The following is a 26,343-nucleotide window of genomic DNA, read 5'->3' as shown; positions in this document are numbered from 1 at the left end:
AAAAAAAAAAAAAAAAGCAAAGCACAGCAGCTGCAGGCATGTTCTCAGGTCCCTGAATACCTCCAAGCCCAGGGAAGCCACATAGCTGCCCACCCCGTATTTGAACCTGTTGACCCCTGTCTGTCTCCCTGTTACTTCTGCCTTTGATTAGTTCTCTGCATTGGGGCCTCTGAAGACAACTAATCCCCACTCTTCTTGGCAGTGCTTGAGTGTTTAAAGACCATGCTTCTGTCCCCCTGCCCTCTCCGAGGTCTCACCACTGTCCGTGCTCTCTGTCCGCATAAGCAGTCCCCATACACCAGGCCTGATGGTACATTCTCTTCCTCAGATCTAAGCCGGACATTAAAATGGAGCCAAGTGCCGGGCGGCCCATGGATTACCAGGTACGTGGGCCTGGTAAAGGAGATCTCATGCCTTTCAGACTCTGCTCTAGTCGGGGCTTCTAGCTGGATGTGCATTATCCACTTTATTGAGGCAAGGATCCAGGGGTCATAGAGAACCACATGCTGAATATAAGTTCCCAAAGTAAGCTTGTCCCTGGGAGGCATTCCTAGAAGTATCCGTAGAAATGCAAACCCAGAGAGAAGCTTGAGAACTCTGCTCATGCTGGTCAAAGCCCTTCCAGAATTTCATGTTTAGCCCTGGACTTAATAGAGTAAGAAGCACCCAGAAAAACCATAAAGAGACCAAAGAGAACTACAGAAAAGTATTCAAACAGTTAAAATAAGAGCCTGTGAAGAAAGCTTTCCTGGTATGATGTTTAAATTGTTGTTTTCTATTATTTTATTGCTGGAAGTAATGTCAATTCTGGTTATCTCTGGATGATAAGAATGTGAGTGATATTTTTCTTCTTTTTGCTTCTCTGTATTTTCTGAGATTAACACAACTTTTTTATTTGTGTGCTCCTAAGACTAAAGATAAAAGACTGATGCAAAGTGAGGTTGACAGCTGTAAGATTGTGAATGTGGGTCAAGCACGGTGGCTCACACCTGTAATCCCAGCACTTTGGAAGGCTGAGGCAGGCAGATCACGAGGTCAGGAGTTCAAGACCAGCCTGACCAACATAGTGAACTCCTGTCTCTACCAAAAATACCAAAATTAACCAGGCGTGTTGGTGTGTGCCTGTAATCCCAGCCACTAGGAGGCTGAGGCAGAAGAATCAGCTGAAGCCGGGAGGTGGAGTTTGCGCCACTGTAGTCCAGCCTGGGTGACAGAGCGAGACTCTGTCTCAGTTAAAAAGAAAAAAAAAAGATTATGAATGTGGCCAACAGTGCAGGCAGTACAGGTGATGAGCACATCTGGTGGCTGCTGGGACACCATCTCTCAGGAAGGGCCCAGGGACCTTCCATTGCTCCAGACCCTACCTTGGAGGCTAACAAGACTCAGCTATAAATCAGAAGCCTGCTGGGCATTCCTGGTACTGGGTGAGAATGCTGGCTGGTCAGAGGGGACAGGGCTTTCCCACCTGGCTGCCACTGCACTTCCTGTCCTGGTGGTGTTCCATCTGGGTATCAGCACCAGGCCCCAGAACCAGAGCGAGCCCCATTTCCCAGGATAAAGCTTTATTTTTGATGCCTATTTCCCATACCCCAATGTGCACCAACTTTTCTTTAAGGACAATCCCACCTCCCCTCACTCAGGTGATGATGGAAAGAATGAGATGGCACTTTTCTATGTCAAAGGTACATCTGACCGTGTTTTCTCAAGAATATACCTCATCTCTCTTCATCTTTGATTTAGTTAGTTTCCATCTACTCAGCAACTGTCTTCCCAGGTGCCTGACAAGCAGCCTAAGGCAGTGTCAAAGGGACCTGTGGTTTTAAACAATTTCAAGCCATTGGGTTCCTTGGAGATTTGAGAATCCTGGCCCCTCCCCTCTGCCAAAACCGAAACATAGAGTGTCCTGACTTCTGAGAGCTTTTCTGACAGATTGGGCTCAGGGCTTTGTTTCTCTGTGTCCTGAGAACAGGAAAATTCCAAAGGACAAAGACTCCAACTCAGATATCATTTTACTGCCTGAGAGGTAAGGGCACATCGAAAATAGTCATTATTGTTCATGAAACTTGTTTTTTGAAGGTTTGCTCTAGGCACTGTGCTGGGGCTATATATGTTTTCATCGAAGTTAATGTAATTTTTCAACCACCCAAATATAGGTGTTACTGCACTTTAGAGGTAAGAAAGTGATGCCCCAGGAAGGACAAGAGCTGGTCCCAGGTCCTTGCCACAGTTAGCCAAGGCTAGAGTCAGGGTTCAAGGCCAGGGGTGTCTGGCCACAGCCATCAGAGCAATTGACTTCTCTACATCAAGCCTTCTAGACAGCTGCTCCCTTCGGGTCCCTGGTTCATCTTCATCTTGCCACTTAGTTCTTGTTTTCCAAACCTTTTCAAACTGCTTCCTACCAGAGACTTTTATGAACTGAACCAGACATTTTCCCCTTCAAAGTCTCTTTAAACCTTCCGAACTGAACAAAACAGTTGTTGTCTTTAACTTGGTAGCACAGTATTTCCTGACAAGTTCATTCACCACTAACCTTTCAAGCATTAATACACTTTGAGAGAGAGCTAGAGGATGCAAATGTGAAATTATTTTCGCTTCCAATAAATCCGATGTATAAAGCAATAAAACCAGGCCGGGCACAGTGGCTCACACCTGTAACCGCAGCACATTGGGAGGCCGAGACAGGTGGATTGCTTAAGCCCAGGAGTTCAAGACCAGCTTGGCCAATATGGTAAAACCCCATCTCTATTAAAAATACAAAAATTAGCCAGGCATGGTGGCACATACCTGTAATCCCAGCTGCTTGGCAGGCTGAGGCAGGAGAATCGCTTGAGCCCGGGAGGTGGAGGTTGCAGTGAGCCAAGATTACGCCACCGCACTCCAGCCTAGGTGACAGAGCGAGACTCCATCTCAAAAAAAAAAAAAAAAGAACCTCAGGAAAGACACCTAGTTGGTGAGGGGAGGGGAGGCTTGCTGAACTCAGATCCAGGAAGGGTCATGAGGGCTCAGAACCATTCCAAAGTTGATGGCATTGAAAGAAGCCTGGAGGTAATAGGACCATGGTGTACCCACACCCCTTGTTTCTTCCATTTAGAATGGATGTCACATGTAAACTCTTTCCTGATTATTGCCATCTCCAAGGCAAGAAACCAGAGCCACCTCCCTGTGAATGTGCAGTTTCCCCACCAGAGTGAGCAATGCTTGGCACTTGGCAGAGATGTTCTTGGTGGGTCAAGGGTCTTGAGTCTCTTCATTACCTTCTCTTCCTGCCACCAGACTTAATACATTGTCGCCCAACATCCCTCCAGTTTTCACCTCCATTTCATGCCCCTGCCATTGATCTGAGGTCCCCAGCCTCAACCGCTTGCTTGTACCCACTTTCTACATGGTCTCCCTGCTCTCATATTGCCTCCTCCGCTCCGACCTGTATACCACCCCTGGAGAAATCTTCTGAAAATGCAAATCTGGTCATGTCACATCTCTGCCACCTGGAAAAGTGGGGAGGGGGTAATGGGTGTTGCAGAAGGACAGTACCAAAGGGCGCACCAACTCACATCTCTGGCTCCCAGGGGGTGTTCTTGAAGCTGGATCAGGTCCCTGGGAAGCAGGTCACAAAGCATTGTTACTCTTCAGTTTTCCCAGGACAGGGGTGTAGATTTGCCATTCAGCATTGTTCCTTGTGATCACTTTCATGAGGCCACTGCGGATTGTGTCCCTTATCTTGAAAGGAGATGGTGGAATAGTCAGCTTGTCGGTTGGTCCCAGCTGTGGCTCATTTGCCTTTTCATCTTCCACCCTGGGAAAATAGTGTTCTCTGCTGACAATCGGAGAGAAGGATGGCCAAGCCCCTCCCCTAGAACCCTGGGGAATGAGCAGCTGCCTTTTTTTTTTTTTTTAGTTTCCAGTGCATCATTTCCCTTTTCTAGAGCCCCAGGTGTGGTGGGAGGCAGCAGGAATGGCATTTCCCTTCCCTCAACACCATGCTGGTCTTTCTCCAGCACCCTCAGCTTCACCTCAGGGCTGCCCCTCAACCAGCAGTGAGCACCCTCTGGAGCTTCTCTTCCCTTTGTTGCTCCTTCAAGCCTCTGCCCACCTCCCCTTCCACCCCCTTCCTCTACTGCCAGAGCTTCTGTCCAGGTTGTCACCTTCGCTGGCTCTGCTCCATGGAGGAAGGGAGAAACATATGAGTCCTGAAAAGGGGGACAGGGACAAGTAACCTGTCATTATGGCCAGGCCTCAAGTTGGAAAGCATACAAACCAGGACCAGGTGCAGTGGCTCACACCTGTAATCCCAGTACTTTGGGAGGCCAAGGCGGGTGGATCATGAAGTCAGGTGTTTAAGACCAGCCTGACCAACATGGTGAAACCCTGTTTCTACTAAAAATACAAAAATTTAGCTGGTCATGATGGCGTGTGCCTGTCATCCCAGCTACTCAGGAGGCTGAGGCAGGAGAATTGTTTGAACCCAAGAGGTGGAGGGTGGAGATTGCAGTGAGTCAAGATCACGCCATGCACACCAGCTTGGCAACAGAGCAAGACTCCATCTAAAAACAAAATGAAACGAAACAAAAACCAACCACTCTCTTGGCAGTGGGAAGGTGACTTTCCGCTGGCTTATCCTTCGTAGGTGCCAAAGCTATGTCTGTCTGCTTCCCAGTCTTGAGTTATAGAAAACCTCTTTTTATTGTTGGTGGGAGTGTTCATTGTGGAAAGATTCATGGGGCTTTTAAAATCTTTGGCAAAAAAAGGTTCATGGAAGTTAAAACTCTATAAACTGTTGTGCAAAGGAGGGCTTTTAGTGTCTGTTTGCTCTCTTCACAGTAAACTTCTCAGAGCTAAGTTAGTTAGTCCTATTTCCTTTTTAGCTCCCCGAAGAAGCGGTGAAGATTAAACTTCCGTGAAGCTCCAGATTCTAAGCTTTGACTTCAGTCCCTTTGGCACTTCTCGTTCCAAATATAAATGTTTGCTCCCTAGCTCAAGCGTCACTTCCTTTGTAAATATCCCATTTCCTGGCAACGTTCTCATTATCGTTGGAATTTCTATTTCCTTAACATTATTGCTTCTGATGTGTAGATTTTTCATCGCCTTCAGAATAGTTTTAAGACTTTGATGGACACTGGATGCTCATTTTAGTGGTCATTCTTTTTCATGAAAAGGGAAGATAATTCCCTTGAGTGTAGTTGTGCTTAGATGTTGCATCAAAGTACAACTAAAATGTGAAATCTCCAAGATGAGAGGCATGAGAGCAGCCCTCAGAGTCTCATTAGAAGAATGCACTGAGGTCCATGCTCATCCTAGCTAGGGAAAGGCTTTTCTGTTAAAATACAAGTTTGAGAGGGGCAAATGAGTCAATTCTAAGCATCGTGCACAACCTCACCTATTTGAGAGATCAACTGCTTAGCTGAAGGAAGATTCTATTGGAGTCACTCACATTTTATAGCGCTTTCTGCTGTTTAGGATGCATTTTGACACACACGATGTCATTTAACCCTCATACAACCTTATGGGTAGCTGGTATCTCTGCTTGTAGCTGAAAAACACAAGGCTATGTAGTCATTTGCTCTCACACCTGGCAACATGTCAGGTCTGGGGTTCAATGCCAAGGCCAGCAACCCCAAGTCCATGCCTCTGTCTATCTTACCATGGCCACCCTGACAAGAACTGACACCTCCAAATTCAAAATGAGACCTGATGGCTTAAAATGAGCATTCGGGAAAAGTAGTAGTGACGTCAAAAATTACCAGCGCTCTGGCCCTCTCTCTGTCTCTCTATCCCTCCTTATATCTTTTTAGCTTGAAAAGCCAGTAATTAGCTGTACAAGGTGGCTTACACCTATAATCCCAGCACTTTGGGAGGCCAAGATGGGCAGATCACCTAAGGTCAGGAGTTCAAGACCAGCCTGGCCAACATGGTGAAACCCCAACTCTACTAAAAATACAAAACTTAACTGGGCATGGTGACATGTGCTTGTAATCCCAGCTACTCAGGAGGCTGAGGCAGAAGAATTGCCTGAACCCAGGAGGTGGAGGCTGCAGTGAGCCGAGATCAAGCCACTGCACTCCGGCCTAAGTGAAAGAGCGAGACTCAGTCTGAGAAAAAAAAAAAAAAAAAAAGCCAATAATCATTTGTGGTAAGCTCCACAAGGATGAATTTGTTGCAATCCCACCTGTGCCTGGCTCCAGCAGGTTTCCAGGAAACATTTGTTGCATAAAAGAACAACTGAAAAAGGGCTTCCAGGAACAGAAGTAAGATTCCGGGGAGCTGGAACCCACTTAAAGGACACAGTAGAACGCACACAACATACAATCACCAGGCTGGAAAACGCGGCTCGGGCAGGCAGCAAAGCCACCCTGACCACTCAAACAAAGAAATTCCCCAAAAGGAGAAGGGGCAGGAACGTGGAAAGGGGGCCAAATTCCAGAAACACGAAGACGTATCAGAGGCCTGCAGGCTTACGTGAGAATTCCTGGAGCAGGAAATTAAATGCAAGTTAATGAAGACTTTAAGAGCTTTATTCCTGTGTGCATTAAACCTGTGGCATGGGTTTGGCAGCTCTTTCTGAAGCAGAGCCACCGATGCTGGGGAAGAACACAGGGCAATTGGCATCACCCAGGAGCTTTAAAAAATATAGATGCCATTGCACTTGTTCTTCCTCCCCAGTTCTTCTAATTGTGACATTAGGGTGTCGGTTTTAGATCTTTCCTGCTTTATCTTTTGGGCATTTAGTGCTCTAAGTTTCCCTCTACACATTGCTTTAAATGTGTCCCAGAGATTCTGGTATGTTGTGTCTTTGTTCTCACTGGTTTCAAAGAACATCTTTATTTCCGCCTTCATTTCATTATTTATCCAGTAGTCATTCAGGAGCAGATTGTTCGGTTTCCATGTAGTTGTTGATAGACAGGGTAAAGAAAATGTGGCACATATACACTATGGAATACTATGCAGCCATAAAAAAGGATGAGTTTATGTCCTTTGCAGGGACATGGATGAAGCTGGGAACCATCATTCTCAGCAAACTAACACAAGAACAGAAAACCAAACACCGCATGTTCTCATTCATAAGTGGGAGTTGAACAGTGAGAACACATGGATTCAGTGGAGAGGGGAATATCACACACCAGGGCCTGTCAGGGGGAAGGGGCTTAGGGGCGGGATAGCATTAGGAGAAAACCTAATGTAGATGATGGGGTGATGGGTACAGCCAACCACCATGGCATGTGTTTACCTATGTAACAAACCGACATGTTCTGCACATGTACCCCAGAACTTAAAGTACAATAGATAGATAGATAGATAGATAGATAGATAGATAGATAGATAGATAGACAGACAGATAGATAGATAGACAGACAGACAGATAGATATACATAGATGCCGGGCCGGGTGCATTGGCTCATGCCTATAATCCTAGCACATTGGGAGGCCGAGGCGGACAGATTACTTGAGGCCAGGAGTTTGAGAGCAGTCTGGTCAACATGGCAAAACCCCGTCTCTACAAAAAAATACAAAAATTATCCAGGTATGTTGGCGCTGGCCTGTAATCCCAGCTACTCAGGAGGCTGAAGCAGAAGAATCACTTGAACCCAGGAGGCAGAGGTTGCAGTGAGCCAAGATCATGCCACTGCACTCCAGTCTGGGCAACAGAGAAAGACTCCGTCAAAAAAAAAAAAAAAAAAAAAAAATACAAATACCTAGGCTGCATACCCCGGGATTGGACTGGATTGGTCTGGAGGTGGCCTGGGCATCAGGGTTTTTAATGCCTGCCTCTCTCCCTGCCCCGGCAAGTTAAGTCTAGTGAACACTGACTTAGAGGTTAGCCAGCTCATACTCCTCTGATATGATGACACTGAGGCCTAGAAGGGGAAAGAGCCCAGGATCACCCAGCAGATGAGAGGCAGTGGTCAGAGTGAAGCTCAGGAGCCCAGTGCTGGTTCCCGGGCCCTCCCTCTGGCCCTGCTGCCCCAGCCCCTGGACCCCTCGGGACCAGGCTCCCAGGCTCAGGCAGCTTTCCTTCTGGCTCCCCCTTCTCCTGCCCACAGGTCAGCATCACGGTGATCGAGGCCCGGCAGCTGGTGGGCTTGAACATGGACCCTGTGGTGTGTGTGGAGGTAGGCGACGACAAGAAATACACCTCCATGAAGGAGTCCACTAACTGCCCCTATTACAACGAGGTCAGTGGCCCTGTGGGGAAAGGGGCCCCCTTAAATGTGGCAGGAGGGTGGGCCCCAGGAGAAACAGGAGTGGGTGGGAGTCAAGGAGCACACAGGGCTACCAGCAGGGGTGACCTGTCCTGTTACAGCCCCCAGCACACTGACACACAGAGCCACATCCTCTGCACCCCCAAGTCTAGAGCCCAGGCTGGCTCAGGTCTTTGACGTGTACATGACCTGGGTGCTCCTGTGCAGCCCCCAACAGTGCCTGTGAAAGAACCGCCCACCCCACCCCCAGGAGGCCTGGTCCCCACTGTTTTCCAGGCCTGAGCCCAGGGACAGGGCTGCCTGATTCCAACCCAGGGAGGCATTGGCCCCATTAATAAGCACTTTCTACTTGCCAGGCACACTCCTAAATGATTCTGAGCTGGACCATCCCATGTTATCACTGTCATTTCCCTTTTTCACCAAGGGACAGCGAGACTTCTGAAGGCAGACCTTGTCCAACCTCACAGTGCCAGCATCGAGTTCTGGGTGCTTGCCCTTGGCATGCTAGTGGGGTTCTGCCCTCTTGGGTCGGCTCCTTCATGGTTGCCTGGACCTCTGCGGGCTTCCCTCCAGACCACTGGCCTTGACTTTGGGGTGTGAGAGAGAAAGCACCCAGTACCCACTCCTATTCTTTCCGGCTATTTGAGGCCACATCAAGGGTGAGGGACCTCAGAGGCCATCTACTTCAATCTCCCCATCTTACAGAGGAGAATACTGAGGCCTCCATATGGACGGGCCTTGCCCACAATCTCAGAGAGTGTTGCTGATGGAGCAGAGGCCAGACTGCCCACCCGGCTTCCAGCCCAGGGCTCTGGCCACCATCACAAATGTGGCACCTTCGTTCCCGGGCTTCTAATGGGACCTCATCATAATCAGCCCTAAGAAGGGATGTGAGAAAAACACTCACTCATCCAAACCCAAAGAATGGACTTAGAGGCACAAAGAACAGCAAAAGTGAGACTTTTAATGGTGGTCTTGCAAGGTCAAGTGTCTAGTGGGCAGGTACACCCAGGGCCACTACAGCGGCTCATTTACCTCCGAGCATGCAAGTCCCTCCCCCAGTTTCTCATTAGTTGAGTACAATGGGGCTACAATCTTCCCTGATGTCTCCTAAATTTCATTATCCCCCTTATAAAGTTATACCCTGGTCACTTTCCCTGCTTAAGTTTCAATTTCCCAATAACGAAACTTTCTTCCCTTGTATGGGCCAACCCCTCCTCTACATTCTGTTCACTTATCATGACCTTCTAGGTCCATGAGCCATGCTGTTTCTTACATCCACAGGCTGGCTGTCAGTGCTTAGACTTATCATGCCTTGAAAATGAACCATTTAATATGTTTTCTCACAGGGATGCCCAGACCTTTCCCCGATGCCTGAGCACACATCAGACTAGCCCAGAAGCCACTGGCCTGGTCCCTGCCATCCCTTTCCTGGAGGGCCCCCCAGTCTGTTTCTCCTGGTGGCTCCAGGCAGTGAGGGGTGCCAGGCTGGCCCAAGTAAGGCAGCCGAGTCCCGTCCCCTGAGGTGGGTGAGGGCTGAGGTGCCCCCTGTAGCATGGGGGAGAGTATTTCTCAGGTAGCTCTGGGAGTCCTCGGGCTGTGCACCTGCAGGAAGACAACCCAGGCCCATCTCTGCCCTTCAGCATGGGCCTGGCTGAACTCTCCTCTGTGAGCACAAATCGACTCTGCTCTCCCAGCTGCTTTCCCACAGGCCCCCAGAGCTGGACAGCCTGCTCAGGCCCCCCCAGCCCCAAGGACATTCAGGATTGACATCTCTGGCCTTATGTTAGGACGCATCCTGGCTGGACAAGCCTCCGCCTAGATAGGCATCTATGTTCCCATGACAGGCATGGAGACAGGTCCCCGTGGTTACTTGATAGCAATGAAGCCACGTTTGCTGACTTGAGGGATCTCCCTCCACCAGGCCCCCACACCTTGGGTTTTATTCAAATTACTTCCTCTTTCCCAAGGGCACAGAGCTGGTCTCCCCACTCTGTGGCTCCCCCAGAAAACTCCTACTCACCCGGCAGGGCCCAGCTCAAATGTTCTTGCTACTGAGCAGCCTTGCCTACTCTGTCTGGGTCAGAGGTCAGCACTCCCCTTTCTCCGCAGCAATAACGTCCCGGAATTGAGGTTGGTCCTTGGTGTCTCTGTCCTCCTGGTGGGCTGGAGGGTCCCAGTCTCCTGCATTGCTGTATCTGTTCAGAGCCAGGCATGTACTTGGAGGGTTTCAGTAGCACTCACCCAAAGGAAGACAGAACATCCACTAAACATCTGCTGCACGCCAGACAGTGGCACGCAGAGCAACACGGGGGCTGCTGAGATGAAGGAGGCATAGTGTCTGCCATGCACAGGTCCCCTCCTCATTTCAGCCTAGGATCCTTCTACATTTCTTATTTGTATCCTCTAAGACTTTTCATTCTGCGCATCTTCAGACGATCTGAAATGTGCTTCTGATCATATTTTTGTTCTTTTTCACAAACCCAAGTAGCTCTGATTTTGTTTCTCTTTCCTCTAAACTAGGGTTTCTCAAACTCAGCACTATGGATATTGCGGACTGGATAAATTCTTTGTGCTGGGATTGTCTTGTGCTGTGTAGGATGCAAGCAGCATTCCTGGCCTCTACCCAGTAGATGCCAGAAGCAACCCCTCCTTACTTGCAGCAACCAAGACTGTTTCCAGACATTGCCAAATGTCCCCTGGGGGTTAAAATTGCTCCCAGTTGAGACCATCACTCTAAGCTATCTTGCTATGATTCCTTCCAGCCTCTTCTCTTCCCTCTTCTTCTCTTCCTATGCTACATTCCTTTTCAATGAGGGACATCCTCCTCATTGTGGGTATGTATTATTTCTAGCTAATTTTCTGAGCTGGTGGGAATCTTCCTTTGGCTCCATTAAAATAACAGAGAGAGGTGGGAACAATCAGCATGACTTAGCAGATACCTAAGCTGTTACAAAAGGAAAATATGCTCAGGAAGTAACAGGAATTTGATTGCAGACAGCTCAGAGAGTTCAGGATTCTGGTCCTAGCTCAGCTGGCTCACTCCCCTGGGGCTCGTACAGCTCTGGGTGTCTGGCCTGATGGCACTGCCTGGCCCTGAGCCTGCCTGTGTGCGGGGAAGCTCACAACCTTTGCCCTTCCAGAACAAGTCGGCCATTCACAGACCAGACTAAGACTCCTTTCCCGTGTGTGCACCTGGACCCGTCCTGGGCACCTTGGGAGCGCCGCCATCCTTCCTGCTGCCTAAAATCTACCTCTGGATCCTTCTCTTTCTACAGCCCAAAGAACCTGGCATTGCACAGCCCAACTTTATCTTTGTTTTTCTTCCAGCCCCTTCTCCCTTGCCTGTAAGGTGTTCTACTCCAGCATATGCTAAGTACAACCATGAAGACCCCCGTGTGATCAAGGATAGGAACTAGGAGTCTGTCCTCTCTCCCTGGGCCTTTCCTCATTCCCACACACCTCTCCAGTGACCACCTTTTTCCCTCCTCCCTCCACAGTCAGACCATATGGGCTGTCTTCACTTCCTCCCCCAAGTCATACCTCAATCTCTGCAGGGTTTCTGCCTCTAGGTGCCATTGACACTGCTCTCCTCAAAGTCACCAAGGACCTTGCTGCTCCTGAGTATAATGCCCATGTCATCCTCCTCTCCCTTGATCACCCAGTTTCTTTCATCCTGCTGCCTGCTGCTTCCCTTGGGGCCCTTCATGCCACTGTCCTGCTTCCTCTCCATCCATCTCCTCCAGCTCCATCTCCCCATCCTGCCTTCTTGGCTGAAAGGCTGTGGTTTCTTGGAGCCCTGCCTGGGCCTGCTTCCCCTCCCATACGCTCCCTAGGTATCTCCTCCATCCTCAAGGTGTCAGTGACCATCTGTGTGCTGACAATTCCCATATCCATATCCCCACCCACCTCCCCAGAGCTTCAGAACCCTGGCCAGCACCCGCTGGGCCTGTTAGTGTCATGCACAGCTGTTGCTGTTTACAGTGCGTGTGCCATGGGTGCACACCTGGGTTAAAAGCTTGACCAGGTTGTTTCATTGCAACGTCACAACCACCCCTTGAAGCCCCTCCATGTGAATGGCACCCCTGGAGCAGTTCAACACAACAGCCTGGATCATATCTCCACATTCATACGACAATAGGTCAACTGAGGCTCAGGGAAGAAAGTGACCGACCCAGCAGTAACAGCCAGATGGGGCTGGCTCTGTAGCTGGCTTTACCCTCAGGGCTCAGGGGCCAGCCCCAGCAGCCAGGAGCACGTTCTCTTCTGACATTTTCCCCAAGCATCTTGGAAACATTTCTCCCTTCTCCCCCACCATAGTTCACCATGGCAGCAGCCCCTCTACTCACTGTCCACACCCTTATCCTCAGCACCTGCACACCCAGGCCAGGGAAAGAGGTGGGGATTGCACATGCACATGGCAGCCCACAGCACCAAAGGACAGGGCACGCCCATGGCATCTCACATCTACTGCCAGCTAAGTGCTTTGGCACACCATGGTTCATCTGCTCTGACACTTGCATTATTTTACAGTCCAGCATCTCTGAAGTTGGGATGCGTCTCCTGGGCAGCCTTGTGGCTTAATGGCAATGTCCATGTGGCCTGTTAAACCGTAGTAGATCTTACATCCAGTTGCCACTTCAGATTTGGTAAAATTTATGTTACCATGTCTCATCAGGGCCTCATAACAAGACTCTGAGGTGGGTGTCATTATCCCCATTTCACAGCTCAAGAAACTGAGGTTCAGAGAATGTGTTGCTTAAGGCCACACAGCTAGAAGTTACAGAAGTGGGATAAGGACCCAGGTCTCCTGGCCCTGTGCTCTTCTGAGCACAGTACAAGGGAGTAGGCTGTTCCACCTACTGTTCCCACTTCCTTCCCCACCCCACCCTACCCAGCACCAGCCCCACCTAGGGGATGGGGCTCTGTTTCCTACCACCCACCACCAAGGTCAGTCAGAATCAGATGAGTTGCACCTGCTGCTCCTCTGAACTTTGGGGCTCAGGGAAAATGGCCTGGGTACAGACATGCACTGCCAGGAGGGAGGGGCCCAGCACTGCCTGGGCTGTAGGGGCTGCCTGCAGTGACAGCAGGCCTGGGTCCTTCCCCCCTCCAGTACTTCGTCTTCGACTTCCACGTCTCTCCTGATGTCATGTTCGACAAGATCATCAAGCTCTCGGTGAGTGGGGAGCAGCCCCTGGCAGGCAGGGCCACTCCCTTAAACTGCACCCTTGTGCAGACAGGAGAGGGGGCCCCCTCTGGCTAGACCCATCATAAAGAGGCAGCACTGTGCCTAGACACATGGCTGGGCAAGTGGGGCACAGGCTGGATTCTGGCCCCTGCCTGCCCCTCTCATCGCGTGCCTCTTAATAGTGTATTCGCCCGTACACAGCGGCTAGCGAGAAACTGGCGTGGGTGGGAAGAGCTGATGCAGAGCCTCAGCGAGCCACCCAGTCTGCCAAATGCCCTCCCACTTCACTGCAAAGCTTGTGTCCCACCGCTGCCCCATGGAAAGCTCCTCCTCGCTGGGGCTGACAGGTGGCTGTGGTTCTGCCTGAAAGGTGATTCACTCCAAGAACCTGCTACGCAGTGGCACCCTGGTGGGTTCCTTCAAAATGGACGTGGGGACTGTGTACTCCCAGCCAGGTGAGTACCTGCGCACGGCCAGCCAGCCAAGGGGTGCATGGTTCAGGAAGCATGATGCACAGGGCCCCTCCCACTGTGGCGGTTCCTGAGCGCAGCCTGGCAAGGACCACAGTCTGGCGACTGTTAGTACACACAGCCATCTGGCCTGCAGAGAAGTGGCACGCACAGTCTGTACACAAATGCAGTGAGCAACTGTGCACCCAGTCTGGTGGGTTCTCACTCATAATCAGGTCAGTAACTCCACACAGAGCCTGGAAGGAGCTCCAGCGCACACTCAGGAGCACGTGGCAGCCTGGCGCATCACTGGCCATATGCAGGCTGACAAGTACTGGTAGAGGATACAGTGAGGGAGACCCGTCACAGCCTGCAGAGGGGCTATGCCCAGACTCTGCCTCCTGGGCTGGCACCCACTGAGCAGAAAGGAACCCCTTTTCACCCCTCCTGAGTAGTATTTGCTTTCCTTGCTAAATGTCCCCAATTCATCTAACCATGCACACCTCTATCCATCTACCCCTGTATCCATCCATCCACTCACCCATCCACAAATGCATCCACCCACCCATGTATCCATCCATCCGCCCACCCACCCATATATCCATTGGTTCACCCACCTATCCACAAATCCATCCATTCACCCATATATCCATCCACCCACCCATATATCCATCCATCCACCCATTTGCCCATCACAGATCTATCCATCTACCCACCCATCCACAGATCCACCCACTCACACATATATCCATCCATCCATCCCCCCACCCACCCGTCCATATATCTACCCACCCACCTGTCCACATATTAATGGCTCCTTCTATCCAATAATCCAGCCACCATCTGTCCATCTATCTCTTAGCCAGCCAAGCAGCTCAGCACCCATCCCTCTGCCCATTTCTGCACCCATTTAGCTATCTGTCCATCTCCCCATCCAACACACATCTGCTCTGGTGAGACCCTGAAGCTCCTGGGATATCTGGGACACAGCCCCTCCTCTGAGGCCTGCCAGCCTGGCTGAGGGTCTCCAGTTACTCCTTATACACGTGCCTTCCTGTCCTCTCGCGATGCTTGCCCCTCTCTTCAGAATCTACTGTGGCATTATCTTTCCTGAGACACAGGTGGCCTGGCTATCCCCAGAAAGGCCGACTTCTGCACACAGCCCCTAACACCTCCAGGAGTGACCAGGGCCACAGGCTTGCAGGATGCAGGCCTGAGCTGCAGTAGAAGGTGGAAGAGGAGGGAGTGAAGGAGGGAGGTGCTGAGCCCTCGAGAGTTCAGTGCCCACAGAACACCCTAGGAAGCAGATTCTGAAGGCACCGTGATGGGCTTCCCTCTGCTTGCCCACTGGGCTTAAAGTAAACCTGAAGGGGCAAATCCTTCCTAAAGTGCCTCCTTCCCTGACATTTGTCCTTCCCTCCACATGGTCCTAGGTTATGGGACACTGGGATGAGACTGCCAGGCCCGGTCTTTAGGACTGTCAGTCTAAAATCAGAGACAAACAATACACAGATCAACACAGTGCACAGTGAGATGGGAGATGTGCACAGACAGCCCAGAGAACGCCAAAGAGCTCAGGATCAACTCTTCTGTGGAAGTCAAGGAGGGCTGCATGGAGGAGGAGAAACTTGAGCAAAATGAGTAGAAGTTTACCAATTGAATAGGGAGAGAGAGAGGTGGAGGTGGAGAGAGCAGGGATGAGGGTGTTCCAAGCTCAAAGAGCAGCAGATGCAAAGGTGTGGAGGTATAAAAAGGCAAATAAAACTTCAACACGAGTTCAGTGAGGAGGAACATGGGGCTGGGTGGGCTCAGCAGAGTGAGTCAGGGAGCACTGGATCAGGAGCCCACAGGCCATGCCTTTTGTCTTCACCCCAAGGCACTGGGACACCCCAGAGGGGCTGAAGATGGGGAGCAGGAATGAGAGCCTCCACCTGGGAAGGCCCTGTGGGCAGCTGTGTCCTTCACAGCTGTGAGAAGCCTGGCCGACTGGGGCAGGCCGTAGAAGAGGTCATAGGAGCCGGGCACAGTGGCTCAAGCCTGTAATCCCAGCACTTTGGGAGGCCGAGGCGGGTGGATCACGAGGTCAAGAGATCGAGACCATCCTGGTCAACATGGTGAAACCCCGTCTCTACGAAAAATACAAAAAATTAGCTGGGCATGGTGGTGCGTGCCTGTAATCCCAGCTACTCAGGAAGCTGAGGCAGGAGAATTGCCTGAACCCAGGAGGCGGAGGTTGCGGTGAGCCGAGATCGCGCCATTGCACTCCAGCCTGGGTAACATGAGCGAAACTCCGTCTCAAAAAAAAAAAAAAAAACGATCATAAAAGAGGTCATAGGCAGAAAGAACAAAATTAGGAGGAGGCTGTCCCTCCCAAGTCACACCACTCATGGGACTTATGTCCATGAGTGGGCCATGTACCCACACCCACTGCCCTGGCTCCAGAGGACCTCAGACTCTGTCACCCCCTGGGCTAGGGACAGGCAGAGCTGTGGCCCCGGGTCCCAGGATTCTAGGGGCCAAGACAGCATTTGGCTCTGCCACCCCTCAGCCTGCCCTGAGCACTGGGAGACACCCTGGGTGGGGGCGTCTGGTGCAGTGCCCACCCCTCACCACTGCAGAGCACCAGTTCCATCATAAGTGGGCCATCCTGTCTGACCCTGACGACATCTCCTCGGGGCTGAAGGGCTACGTGAAGTGTGACGTCGCTGTGGTGGGCAAAGGGGACAACATCAAGACGCCCCATAAGGCCAATGAGACCGACGAAGATGACATTGAAGGGTGAGGCCCAGCTACCCCAGCCCCTGGAGCATGAGCCAGCCCTTCCTTCCCCCAGGGGGCTTCCGGTGAGGGTTTGCTCAGAGTACCTGCCACCTGTCTCCTCACCCTAGTCTCGCCCACTCTTCCCAAGCAGCCCCAAGCAGGGGAAGCGGGTGACAGAGGATGGCTGAAAATAACAGTCCTTTGACATCTTTTCTGCCAGTGAGAAGCAGGGTGGAAAGCGTCAATACTGACAGACCAGAGTCCAGCAGCTGCTGGGTCCTGAGTGTAGCGCAGGTTAGCGCTGGGAAAGCCAAGGTTTCTTTTGGTGTGCCAGTTCCAGGCGGCTGTTGAAAAAGATTCTGTGACTCTGTCTGGAGTCAGCGGGTAAAAGTGCTAGGATCAATGAATCCTGTCTTTCATGAGCTGGGGGAGGGAGAGTGTCTACTATGAACTTTTTGTCTGTGAAACAAAGGATACAGCACAAAACTATAGAACACTGATGATAATACTAAGATCATATCCCAATGTACAATCTATAAACCATTCATAAGCTTTAGCGTGCTTGAGCCAATCACATTCTCAGAAAGTGGGTATTATTACGGCCATCTTAGCAGTGAGGAAACTGCAGCTCAGTGAGATGGGAAGATCTGCCCAGAATCCCACAAGGGGCAGGTGCCATGAAGGCAGGTGTCTAATCCTAGCTTAGCAAACCCCAGCTGTCCCTTAGAGACCATGCCAGGACCCAAGGGAGTGTAGATGCCAGGACAGGGGTTGGGGGTCTGCTCCAGCCACCATGGCCCTGGCTTATATGTGCTGGTAGGAACTTGCTGCTCCCCGAGGGGGTGCCCCCAGAACGCCAGTGGGCCCGGTTCTACGTGAAAATTTACCGAGCAGAGGGACTGCCCCGTATGAACACAAGCCTCATGGCCAACGTAAAGAAGGCGTTCATTGGCGAAAACAAGGACCTCGTGGACCCCTACGTGCAAGTCTTCTTTGCTGGCCAGAAGGTACTGGGGTAGGAGGTACAGGAGGCTGGGGCTGGGTGACAGGCATCACAAATGCAAGCCGATGGGCGTGGGACCTGGGGGGCAGCTGGGCGGGTGAGACAAGCGTAGGAATTACATCGGCCGGGGACAGACTTAGACAATCCTCCCTGCCTCCTGGGGTCGACGGTGAGCTGCGCCGCAGGCATGAGAGGGAAGAGAGGCTGGGGGTGTGGGAAGAGTGGAGACAAATCCACACACAGGCATGTACGCGCACATGCACCCACTCACACATGCACACACCCATCACACATGCATGCACACACTCACACATGCACCCACTCATGCATGTACTCACACATCAACTCACACATGCACACACCCACTCACACATATACACACCCACTCATGGACGCACTCAGGCACACACCCCCACACACCCACTCACACACCCTCACACGCACACACACACACATGCACCCAATCACACATGCACATATACACCCACACACCACACATGCACTCACACACACACATACCCTCACTCACACATGTGCACATACACACACTACCATTCATGCACGCACACACACCCACTCACACACGCACACCCACTCACACATGCACACACCCACTCTCACGCGCACGCACCCACTCATCCATGCACTCACACCCACTCACACACCCACTCACGCACACACCCACTCACACATGCACTCACACCCACTCACACACACACTCACACGCGCACACACCCACTCACACATGCACGCACCCACTCACACATGCTCGCACTCACGGATGCCCTCACACAGGCACACACCCACTCACACACGCATGCACCCACTCACATACCCACTCACACAGGCACACGCCCACACACACCCACACACACACCCTCACACACACACACATGCACCCAATCACACATGCACATATACACCCACACACCACACATGCACTCACACACACACATACCCTCACTCACACATGCGCACATACACTCACACACACACACCCACTCAGACACATGCACCCACTCACACATGCACATATACACCCACACACGCACACATGCACCCAATCACACATGCACACATGCACCCACTCACACACACACACACATCCACTCACACACACATGCACACGCCCTCATCCTTGCTCCCCCTTCCACCAGGGCAAGACTTCTGTGCAGAAGAGCAGCTATGAGCCCCTGTGGAATGAACAGGTCGTCTTTACAGACCTCTTCCCCCCACTCTGCAAACGCATGAAGGTGCAGATCCGAGACTCGGACAAGGTCAACGACGTGGCCATCGGCACCCACTTCATTGACCTGAGAAAGATTTCTAATGATGGAGATAAAGGTCAGCAGCAGAGACTGGGTGTGCTACGGGGAGGGAGTGGGCTGAAGGGAAGAAGTAAATGAGAACCCTCTCTTCACACCACCACCATCAACTCCCGACCCCAGCCTCATGGGCGCTCCCAGCTCTGCTCAGAGCTGGCCTGAGCCCAGCTGACTGGATTTGACAGTTAGTAGCTGTGTGACCTGTTTTCCCATTTGTAAAGTAAAAATAATGATTATATGATCTAATGATAATATAGTCTGAATATGCATAGTCTGAATATGCATATTATTGCAGTGTATATACTGCGTTTGTATATCATTACAGTGTGGGTGTATATATAGGACCTAATAAAAGCAATAGTGCCTATCTGCATAGTCACGGGGATTGACCACCTGCTGGGAACCCTGCACCGTGCTGGGTTCCAAGGACATAGAGTGAGATAAGAATCTGTTCCTGCCGGGCGCGGTGGCTCACGCCTGTAATCCCAGCACTTTGGGAGGCCAAGGCGGGTGGATCACGAGGTCGAGAGATCGAGACGATCCTGGTCAACATAGTGAAACCCCGTCTCTACTAAAAATACAAAAAATTAGCTGGGCATGGTGGCGCGTGCCTGTAATCCCAGCTACTCAGGAGGCTGAGGCAGGAGAATTGCCTGAACCCAGGAGGCGGAGGTTGCGGTGAGCCGAGATCGGGCCATTGCACTCCAGCCTGGGCAACAAGAGCGAAACTCAGTCTCAAAAAAAAAAAAAAAAATCTGTTCCCGCATCCAAGTGCTCACTGTGTATTAAGGAGATAGATGTGCTACCAAATGTTCAAAACATAAGGCAGAAGATGCAAAGGCCACATGTGGTCTGATCCACGGATGTGAAACATCCACAAATCCATAGAGACAGAAAGGAGATTGCTGGTTTCCAGGCACTAAAGGGAGGGGAACTGGGACTCCCTGTGAAACAGGTGCAGAGTTTCTTTTGAGGGGGTGGAACTGTTCTGGAATTAGATGATGGTTTTACAACATAGTGAATATACTAAAAACCACTGAAATGTGCACTTTAAAATGGTGAATTTTATGTCATGTGAAGTATATCTAAATTTTTTGAAAGCTCTAAGTGTGTTTTTAAAAAGCAGAATAAAAAGCAAACGAACCAAAAACCTTGGATCATGCGGCCCCTGTCAGAGGGACTTGTGCCTAAGCATTGGGAGGGCTGTGAGGAGGCAGCATTTCACAGGCGGAGCTGGAGACGGAGGGCCTTCAGCGAGGGGGGTGGGGTCTGCACCAGTCGGGTGACCGTCGTGGGACAGATCGGCAAACATGGCTCAGGGCCCAAGGCCATGCTGGGGACTTGGAAGGACTGGCTCTGTCCTGCAAGTAGACTGCTGGAAGCTCCTCCTCCAAGTTCCAGGAAGCAGGGAGCTAGGCTTTGCCTCCCCACCATATCCACCTCAGGCCCCCACAGGGAAGAAGTAGACCCAAGAGTGTGCTCCCCCGAAGTGCAGCCTGAGAAAGCTGCCCCACCCCTGCCGTGCACACATGATGTCCTCAGCTCAGCACCCAGGAGCTGGAGGCCAGGGAACCCCCAAAGAAGTCCCTCTTCCCCAGGGAGCCCCTGATGTGATGCAGGCCCTTTTTCTCCCCAATGCCACAGGCTTCCTGCCCACGCTGGGCCCAGCCTGGGTGAACATGTACGGCTCCACACGTAACTACACACTGCTGGACGAGCACCAGGACCTGAATGAGGGCCTCGGGGAGGGCGTGTCCTTCCGGGCCCGGCTCCTGCTGGGCCTGGCTGTGGAGATCCTGGATACCTCCAACCCTGAGCTCACCAGCTCCACAGAGGTGCAGGTGGAGCAGGCCACGCCCATCTCAGAGGTGAGACCCCAGGCACCGTGCTGTCCCCCAAGGCCCCCAGCTCAGCCCCTTTCTCCCCAAGGCACCTCGGTGCCAGGCTTTGCCTGTTGCTGCCCTGTCTACCTGAGAGGTCAGACGTCAGGATTCGGCTCCTCCCCAGGAAGCAGAGGCCCCCACTCAGCCCCCAACAGGACTCTGCCCTCATCTACTGCCTGCCTGTGCTCTGTCTTATGACAGCCGCCAGGTCTCACGAAGGTGCCTCCCCTCGACCCCTCTTCCCAGCCGCACTGTCCCTGTGGTGTTTGAAGCCAGCCCTGCTTCCATGGATATCCAGGCGTGGGGGCAGTTGGGGTCTGGGCTGCCTGGCCCCAAAGCCGGGTGGGATGCCCCCACCATCCGCCCCCAGGCCTGTCTGTGAGATGGAAAGAGGCCAGGCCCTCGGCCTGCCATCCCTACTCAAGCTCAGGAATGGTTTGAACTATCTCCCCACAGAGCTGTGCAGGGAAAATGGAGGAATTCTTTCTCTTTGGAGCCTTCCTGGAGGCCTCGATGATCGACCGGAGAAATGGAGACAAGCCCATCACCTTTGAGGTCACCATAGGTGAGTGCTGGGCCCATGGGGCTTCAGGCCTCGGCTGCAGGTGGTGAGTATGAGGCTCTGCACCCCAGCCCTGAGGAGAGGGGCACATTGACCTCTTTCCCCTGAGTAGCCTCAGGCATGCAGGAAACAGCTTTATGTGTGCATGGGGGTGGACCAAGCCCCAAAGAGGGGCCAGCCCTCAGCTCCACCTACAGGGTGAGGCTGTGTGTGGGGCCTGGGGCAGAAGGCAGGGAGAACCCTCCCGGGGCTGGAGAGGAGAGAGTGGGAACTCAGGCCATGGCCCAGGCTGGGGCTGGGCCTGGCACACAGGCGTCATCAGGACTCCCCCACCTCTTAGCGGAGTGGGGACATGGGCACCTCTCTCTGGCTAGTGTTGTGTCACATCTGAGCCCCCTTCACTGACTCACCCTGCCCGCTTTCCCAAACCCAAGGCAGCACCGGATTGGACAGTGGGCGGGGCCTGGTGGGGAACACGCTGAGGCCTTCTGGGCCCATTCTGCCTCCAGGCAACTATGGGAACGAGGTGGATGGCCTGGCCCGGCCCCAGCGGCCTCGGCCCCGGAAGGAGCCCGGGGATGAGGAGGAAGTAGACCTGATTCAGAACTCCAGTGACGACGAGGCCAGTGATGGCGGTGACCTGGCCTCAGTCTCCTCCACTCCACCCATGCGGCCACAGGTCACCGACAGGTGGGCCCAGCCCCCCATCCTCTTTGGCCTGCCCTCCTGCCTCCCTGGGTCCCCAAGACCTCACCTCCCCCCTCTGCCCACCCCAGGAACTACTTCCATCTGCCCTACCTGGAGCGGAAGCCCTGCATCTACATCAAGAGCTGGTGGCCGGACCAGCGCCGCCGCCTCTACAATGCCAACATCATGGACCACATCGCTGACAAGCTGGTCAGGGCCGGGGGTGGCCAGCAGCGGTGGGGCCTGGGGGAGAGGGTATAGCCTGCAACACAAAGCTGGTCTGCCCAGGGAGCTGCAGGAACGGCCCCAGCAGGACCTCTGTTCCCATCCTCAGCCCCAGGTCCCAGGGCATGGACACGAGCAGGGGCCACCTCTAGTTACTGCAGCCCCCAAGGAACCTGGGGGCAGGAGTGTTGGGTTCCCTGATTTTTCCAGAAATCTTAAAAGCAACACTAAGGTGCCAGACATGGTGACTCACGCCTGTAATCCCAACACTTTGGGAGGCCAAGGCGGGTGGATCACCTGAGGTCAGGAGTTTGAGCCAGCCTGACCAACATAGTGAAATGCCGTCTCTACTAAAAATACAAAAATTAGCGGGACGTGGTGGTTCGTGCCTGTAATTCCAGCTACTTGGGAGGCTGAGGCAGGAGGATTGCTTACCTAGGAGGTGGTGGTTGCAGTGAGCAGGGATTGTGCCGCTGCACTCCAGCCTGTGCAACCGAGCAAAACTTCATCTCAAAAAATAAAAATAAAGCAAGGCTAGAGAAGGGAAGAAAATGGGGAGAAGGGAGAAGGGAGCAGTGCCTTCCCATCCTGGGTGGGCAGGGACCAGCAGATAATCCCACCCTTCCCTGAGCTATTGCTGTACTCTGAAGCTCAGCCAGCTCATATTTTATAAAAATGAATTAAAATCTCCAAAAAAGATCCAGGCTAATATGAGGTTTGCTCCCAGCCCCCTGCCAATGTTCTCCCTGCAACCCTTGCCTTGTGACTATAACCACAATTAAAGCCCCTAGCCTTTCCAGTGTGACCTGGGCCTGCAGTTATCTGCAAGGCTTCTCCCTAAGGAGTTGGGATACTAGCTGACCTGTGTCTCCTGTGGGGCCTGGGTGCTCCCAGTGATCTCAGAGTCAGAGCCACGCCCTCCTTCCCCAGGCATGTGTTCCCATCCCCTGCCACAGGCCCCAGCATTCTGGAGTGAAGTCAGGATCCTGGCGCATCCAGTCTGGGGTTTCCCTCTGTCTCTGGCTTCCCCTGAGCCCCCTCCCTATCCCTGAGTTCTGCCCAAGCCCTGTGAGCCCACCAGAGCCACAGACTCACAGCCCAGAAGTGGCTTCTTCCTTCAGGAACTGAAGAACCCACGAACACCAAGGTCTCCAGGTTCTGAGAACAGAACCTGGGAAATTGATGACTTCCTCATAATGACCGATACTCAGGATGGCCCTAGAGAGAGCTCCCAGATCATGAGGTCCCTCACTCACCTGATCAACGGGGTGGAGACATTTGGGAAGGCTGGAGAGGCGGGGCTGTGGCCTGGTGTCACCCACACTCCTGGTTCACAGGAAGAAGGCCTAAACGACGTGCAGGAGATGATCAAAACAGAGAAGTCCTACCCTGAGCGTCGCCTGCGGGGCGTCCTGGAGGAGCTGAGCTGTGGCTGCTGGTGAGACGGGAGGGGCAACAGGTGGGGACAGGACAAGGTGGAACTAGACAAAGGGGACCCTGCCAGGGCTGGGCAGATGTGGAAGGACCTACAGAGCCCCTGCTGGTCAGGCTCTCTAAACCCAGCTCCCGCACCCCTAGCCGCTTCCTCTCCCTCGCTGAGAAGGACCAGGGCCACTCACCCCGCACCAGGCTTGACCGGGAGCGCCTCAAGTCCTGCCTGAGGGAGCTGGTGAGCACGAAGCTGGACCGCAGGGGCTGGAGGGAGGGCCTGGCTGTGAGAAGGTGTCACAGCTGCCTGTCATGGCCCGAGCTGTCACCCCCTCCCACGCAGGAAAGCATGTGGCAGCAAGCCAGGACCCTGCGGGCCCAAGTGAAGCGGCACACGGTACGGGACAAGCTGAGGCTGTGCCAGAACTTCCTGCAGAAGCTGCGCTTCCTGGCGGATGAGGTGTGGCCCAAGTGGAGGGGCTTCGCCTCATGCAGGGCTGGCTCTCTGGGGTCCCTCAGGCTCAGGGGGCTCAGTCAAGAGGCTGGAACCCCTTACCCGTTGCCCCTGGCCACCCCCCAGCCCCAGCACAGCATTCCCGACGTCTTCATCTGGATGATGAGCAACAACAAGCGCGTGGCCTACGCCCGCGTGCCCTCCAAGGACCTGCTCTTCTCCATCGTGGAAGAGGAGACCGGCAAGGACTGCGCCAAGGTCAAGACGCTCTTCCTCAAGGTGCCCGACGGGGCAGGATGGATGGGAGCCTGGATCCTTTCGGGGGGCAGCAGCCCTCACCTGGGGCTAGAGGGCCTGAATGACAGGGTGGGGCCTTCAAGCCACAGGTGCTTAGAGAAGAACCAAGAATGGGAATCGGGTGGGGAAAGGGTGGGAAAGGGAGTGGGACAGCCCCCTGCCCATCCCCCTGTCTCCACCCCACCCCAGCCCAGTGGGATGGCTTTGAAGGGGCAGAGCAGCTCTGACCAGGGCCTCTGCCAGCCCCTGCCCCTTCCCCACCCCGTGGGCCCTGACAGCTATCAGGCTCCTGCTGACCCCATGCCCACTCCCAGTTGCCGGGGAAGCGGGGCTTCGGCTCAGCGGGCTGGACGGTGCAGGCCAAGCTGGAGCTCTACATGTGGCTCGGCCTCAGCAAACAGCGCAAGGACTTCCTATGCGGCCTGCCCTGTGGCTTCGAGGAGGTCAAGGCAGCCCAGGGCCTGGGCCTGCACGCCTTCCCCCCCGTCAGCCTGGTCTACGCCAGTGAGTGAGGACCCCTCATTCGAAACCTCACCTGGGAGGGGTTGGAGGGGCTGCCGTCCTGGAGCCTCAGGCTTCCCTTCCCCGCAGAGAAGCAGGTGTTCCAGCTCCGAGCCCACATGTACCAGGCCCGAAGCCTCTTTGCCGCCGACAGCAGTGGACTCTCAGACCCCTTCGCCCGTGTCTTCTTCATCAACCAGAGTCAGTGCACAGAGGTGAGGGCCTGCGGGAGGGAGTGGCTCTGGCTCTGAGAGCAGCAGGAAGCGTGTGAGCCTGTGGGGCCCGAGACACAGCTCAGCCAGCGCCCCGGCTTCTCAGGGGAAGCCCTGCAAATAACTGCAGACCCGGGTCACACTGGAAAGGCTATGGCTTTAGTTGTGGTTATAGTCACAAGATGGGGACGACAGGGAGGAATTGGCAGGGGCCTTGGGCAAACCTCATATTAGCCTTGATTTTAAGATTTCTGGAAGAATCAAGAAACTTGTCACTCCTGCCCCCAGGTTCCTTGGAAGCTGAGTGAGTGGGGGCGGTTTCTGTTCGTGCATCTGCCCACCCTCTGTCACTTGTCACCTGTCTCCCCATCCCCTGCTGCAGGTGCTGAATGAGACCCTGTGTCCCACCTGGGACCAGATGCTGGTGTTCGACAACCTGGAGCTCTATGGAGAAGCTCAGGAGCTGAGGGACGACCCGCCCATCATTGTCATTGAAATCTACGACCAGGATACCATGGTTCGGATGGGCTCTGGTGCCAGGGACCCCAGCAGCACCACACCTGACCCTGGTTCCCTGCACTCCACCTGCACTGAGGCTGTGCCAGCCACCTCCACCACCCACCCCCCATCCTGCAGCAGAGCTCCTTGGCTAGGTGCTGGCTGGGAAGCTGGGCTGCCACCCAGTCCGTCCAGATGCCTCCTTGCCGCTTGTGGAAGCCTGACCCCTCCCCTGGCCAGGACATCCTCACCTCCTGTCACCCACAGACTGAGCCCTGGAGATGTGCTGGCCAGTCCTTCTGTCCCTAGCCTCCCCACCCCAGGGTTCCCCTACCCCTGCCCACACCTACCACAACCAGGAACAGCCTTGCCACCTTCGCCTCCATGGAGGTTCTGGAGTAGGGAGTAAGGGATTGGGGTGATCCCTGAGAGTTAGCGAGCCACCTTCCCCCGCACCACCTCAGCTGCTGAGGTACCCAGACTAGACTAGAGGCAGGACGACTTCATGTCCAGTCCTGAGCCCGGTATTTGCCATTCACTGACTGCTTGGCTTTGAACAAGTCTTTGGGGGACCCCAGGACTTGGTTTCCCCATCTGTAAAATGGGGGGATCACACCTGTCCCTTTCAACAACTCACGGGGCTGTGGTAAGGACTAAATGAGATCACAGGTGT

The 26,343-nt window shown here is 53.4% G+C and overlaps 1 protein-coding gene across 8 annotated transcripts in view; it reads left to right on the top strand.

Annotated features, from left to right (window-relative positions):
* Positions 1–26,343, top strand: part of OTOF (otoferlin) — a 100,006-nt gene that overhangs the window by 56,507 nt on the left and 17,156 nt on the right. For 6 of the 8 annotated variants that reach the window (XM_032301250.1, XM_032301251.1, XM_032301252.1 and 3 more), the window contains 18 exons: positions 329–383; positions 8,037–8,168; positions 13,312–13,374; positions 13,757–13,841; positions 16,454–16,613; positions 17,416–17,602; positions 18,756–18,942; positions 20,568–20,791; positions 21,263–21,371; positions 21,878–22,058; positions 22,145–22,265; positions 23,618–23,718; positions 23,859–23,949; positions 24,052–24,168; positions 24,289–24,441; positions 24,774–24,963; positions 25,051–25,175; positions 25,555–25,689. In XM_032301250.1, the coding sequence (XP_032157141.1) occupies positions 329–383; positions 8,037–8,168; positions 13,312–13,374; positions 13,757–13,841; positions 16,454–16,613; positions 17,416–17,602; positions 18,756–18,942; positions 20,568–20,791; positions 21,263–21,371; positions 21,878–22,058; positions 22,145–22,265; positions 23,618–23,718; positions 23,859–23,949; positions 24,052–24,168; positions 24,289–24,441; positions 24,774–24,963; positions 25,051–25,175; positions 25,555–25,689 (2,416 nt within the window). Of the gene's footprint in view, positions 1–328; positions 384–8,036; positions 8,169–13,311; positions 13,375–13,756; positions 13,842–16,453; positions 16,614–17,415; positions 17,603–18,755; positions 18,943–20,567; positions 20,792–21,262; positions 21,372–21,877; positions 22,059–22,144; positions 22,266–23,241; positions 23,524–23,617; positions 23,719–23,858; positions 23,950–24,051; positions 24,169–24,288; positions 24,442–24,773; positions 24,964–25,050; positions 25,176–25,554; positions 25,690–26,343 lie in introns of those variants that run through there. The other 2 variants (XM_032301258.1, XM_032301257.1) reach the window with 1 other exon arrangement.

Source organism: Sapajus apella, unplaced genomic scaffold, assembly GCF_009761245.1.
Source record: "Sapajus apella isolate SASKATOON/1434 unplaced genomic scaffold, GSC_monkey_1.0 scaffold44, whole genome shotgun sequence".
In the NCBI taxonomy this organism is placed as follows: Eukaryota; Metazoa; Chordata; class Mammalia; order Primates; family Cebidae; genus Sapajus; species Sapajus apella.
The sequence above is the reverse complement of the archived record's forward strand: the minus strand, read 5'-3'. Positions and strand labels throughout refer to the sequence as shown.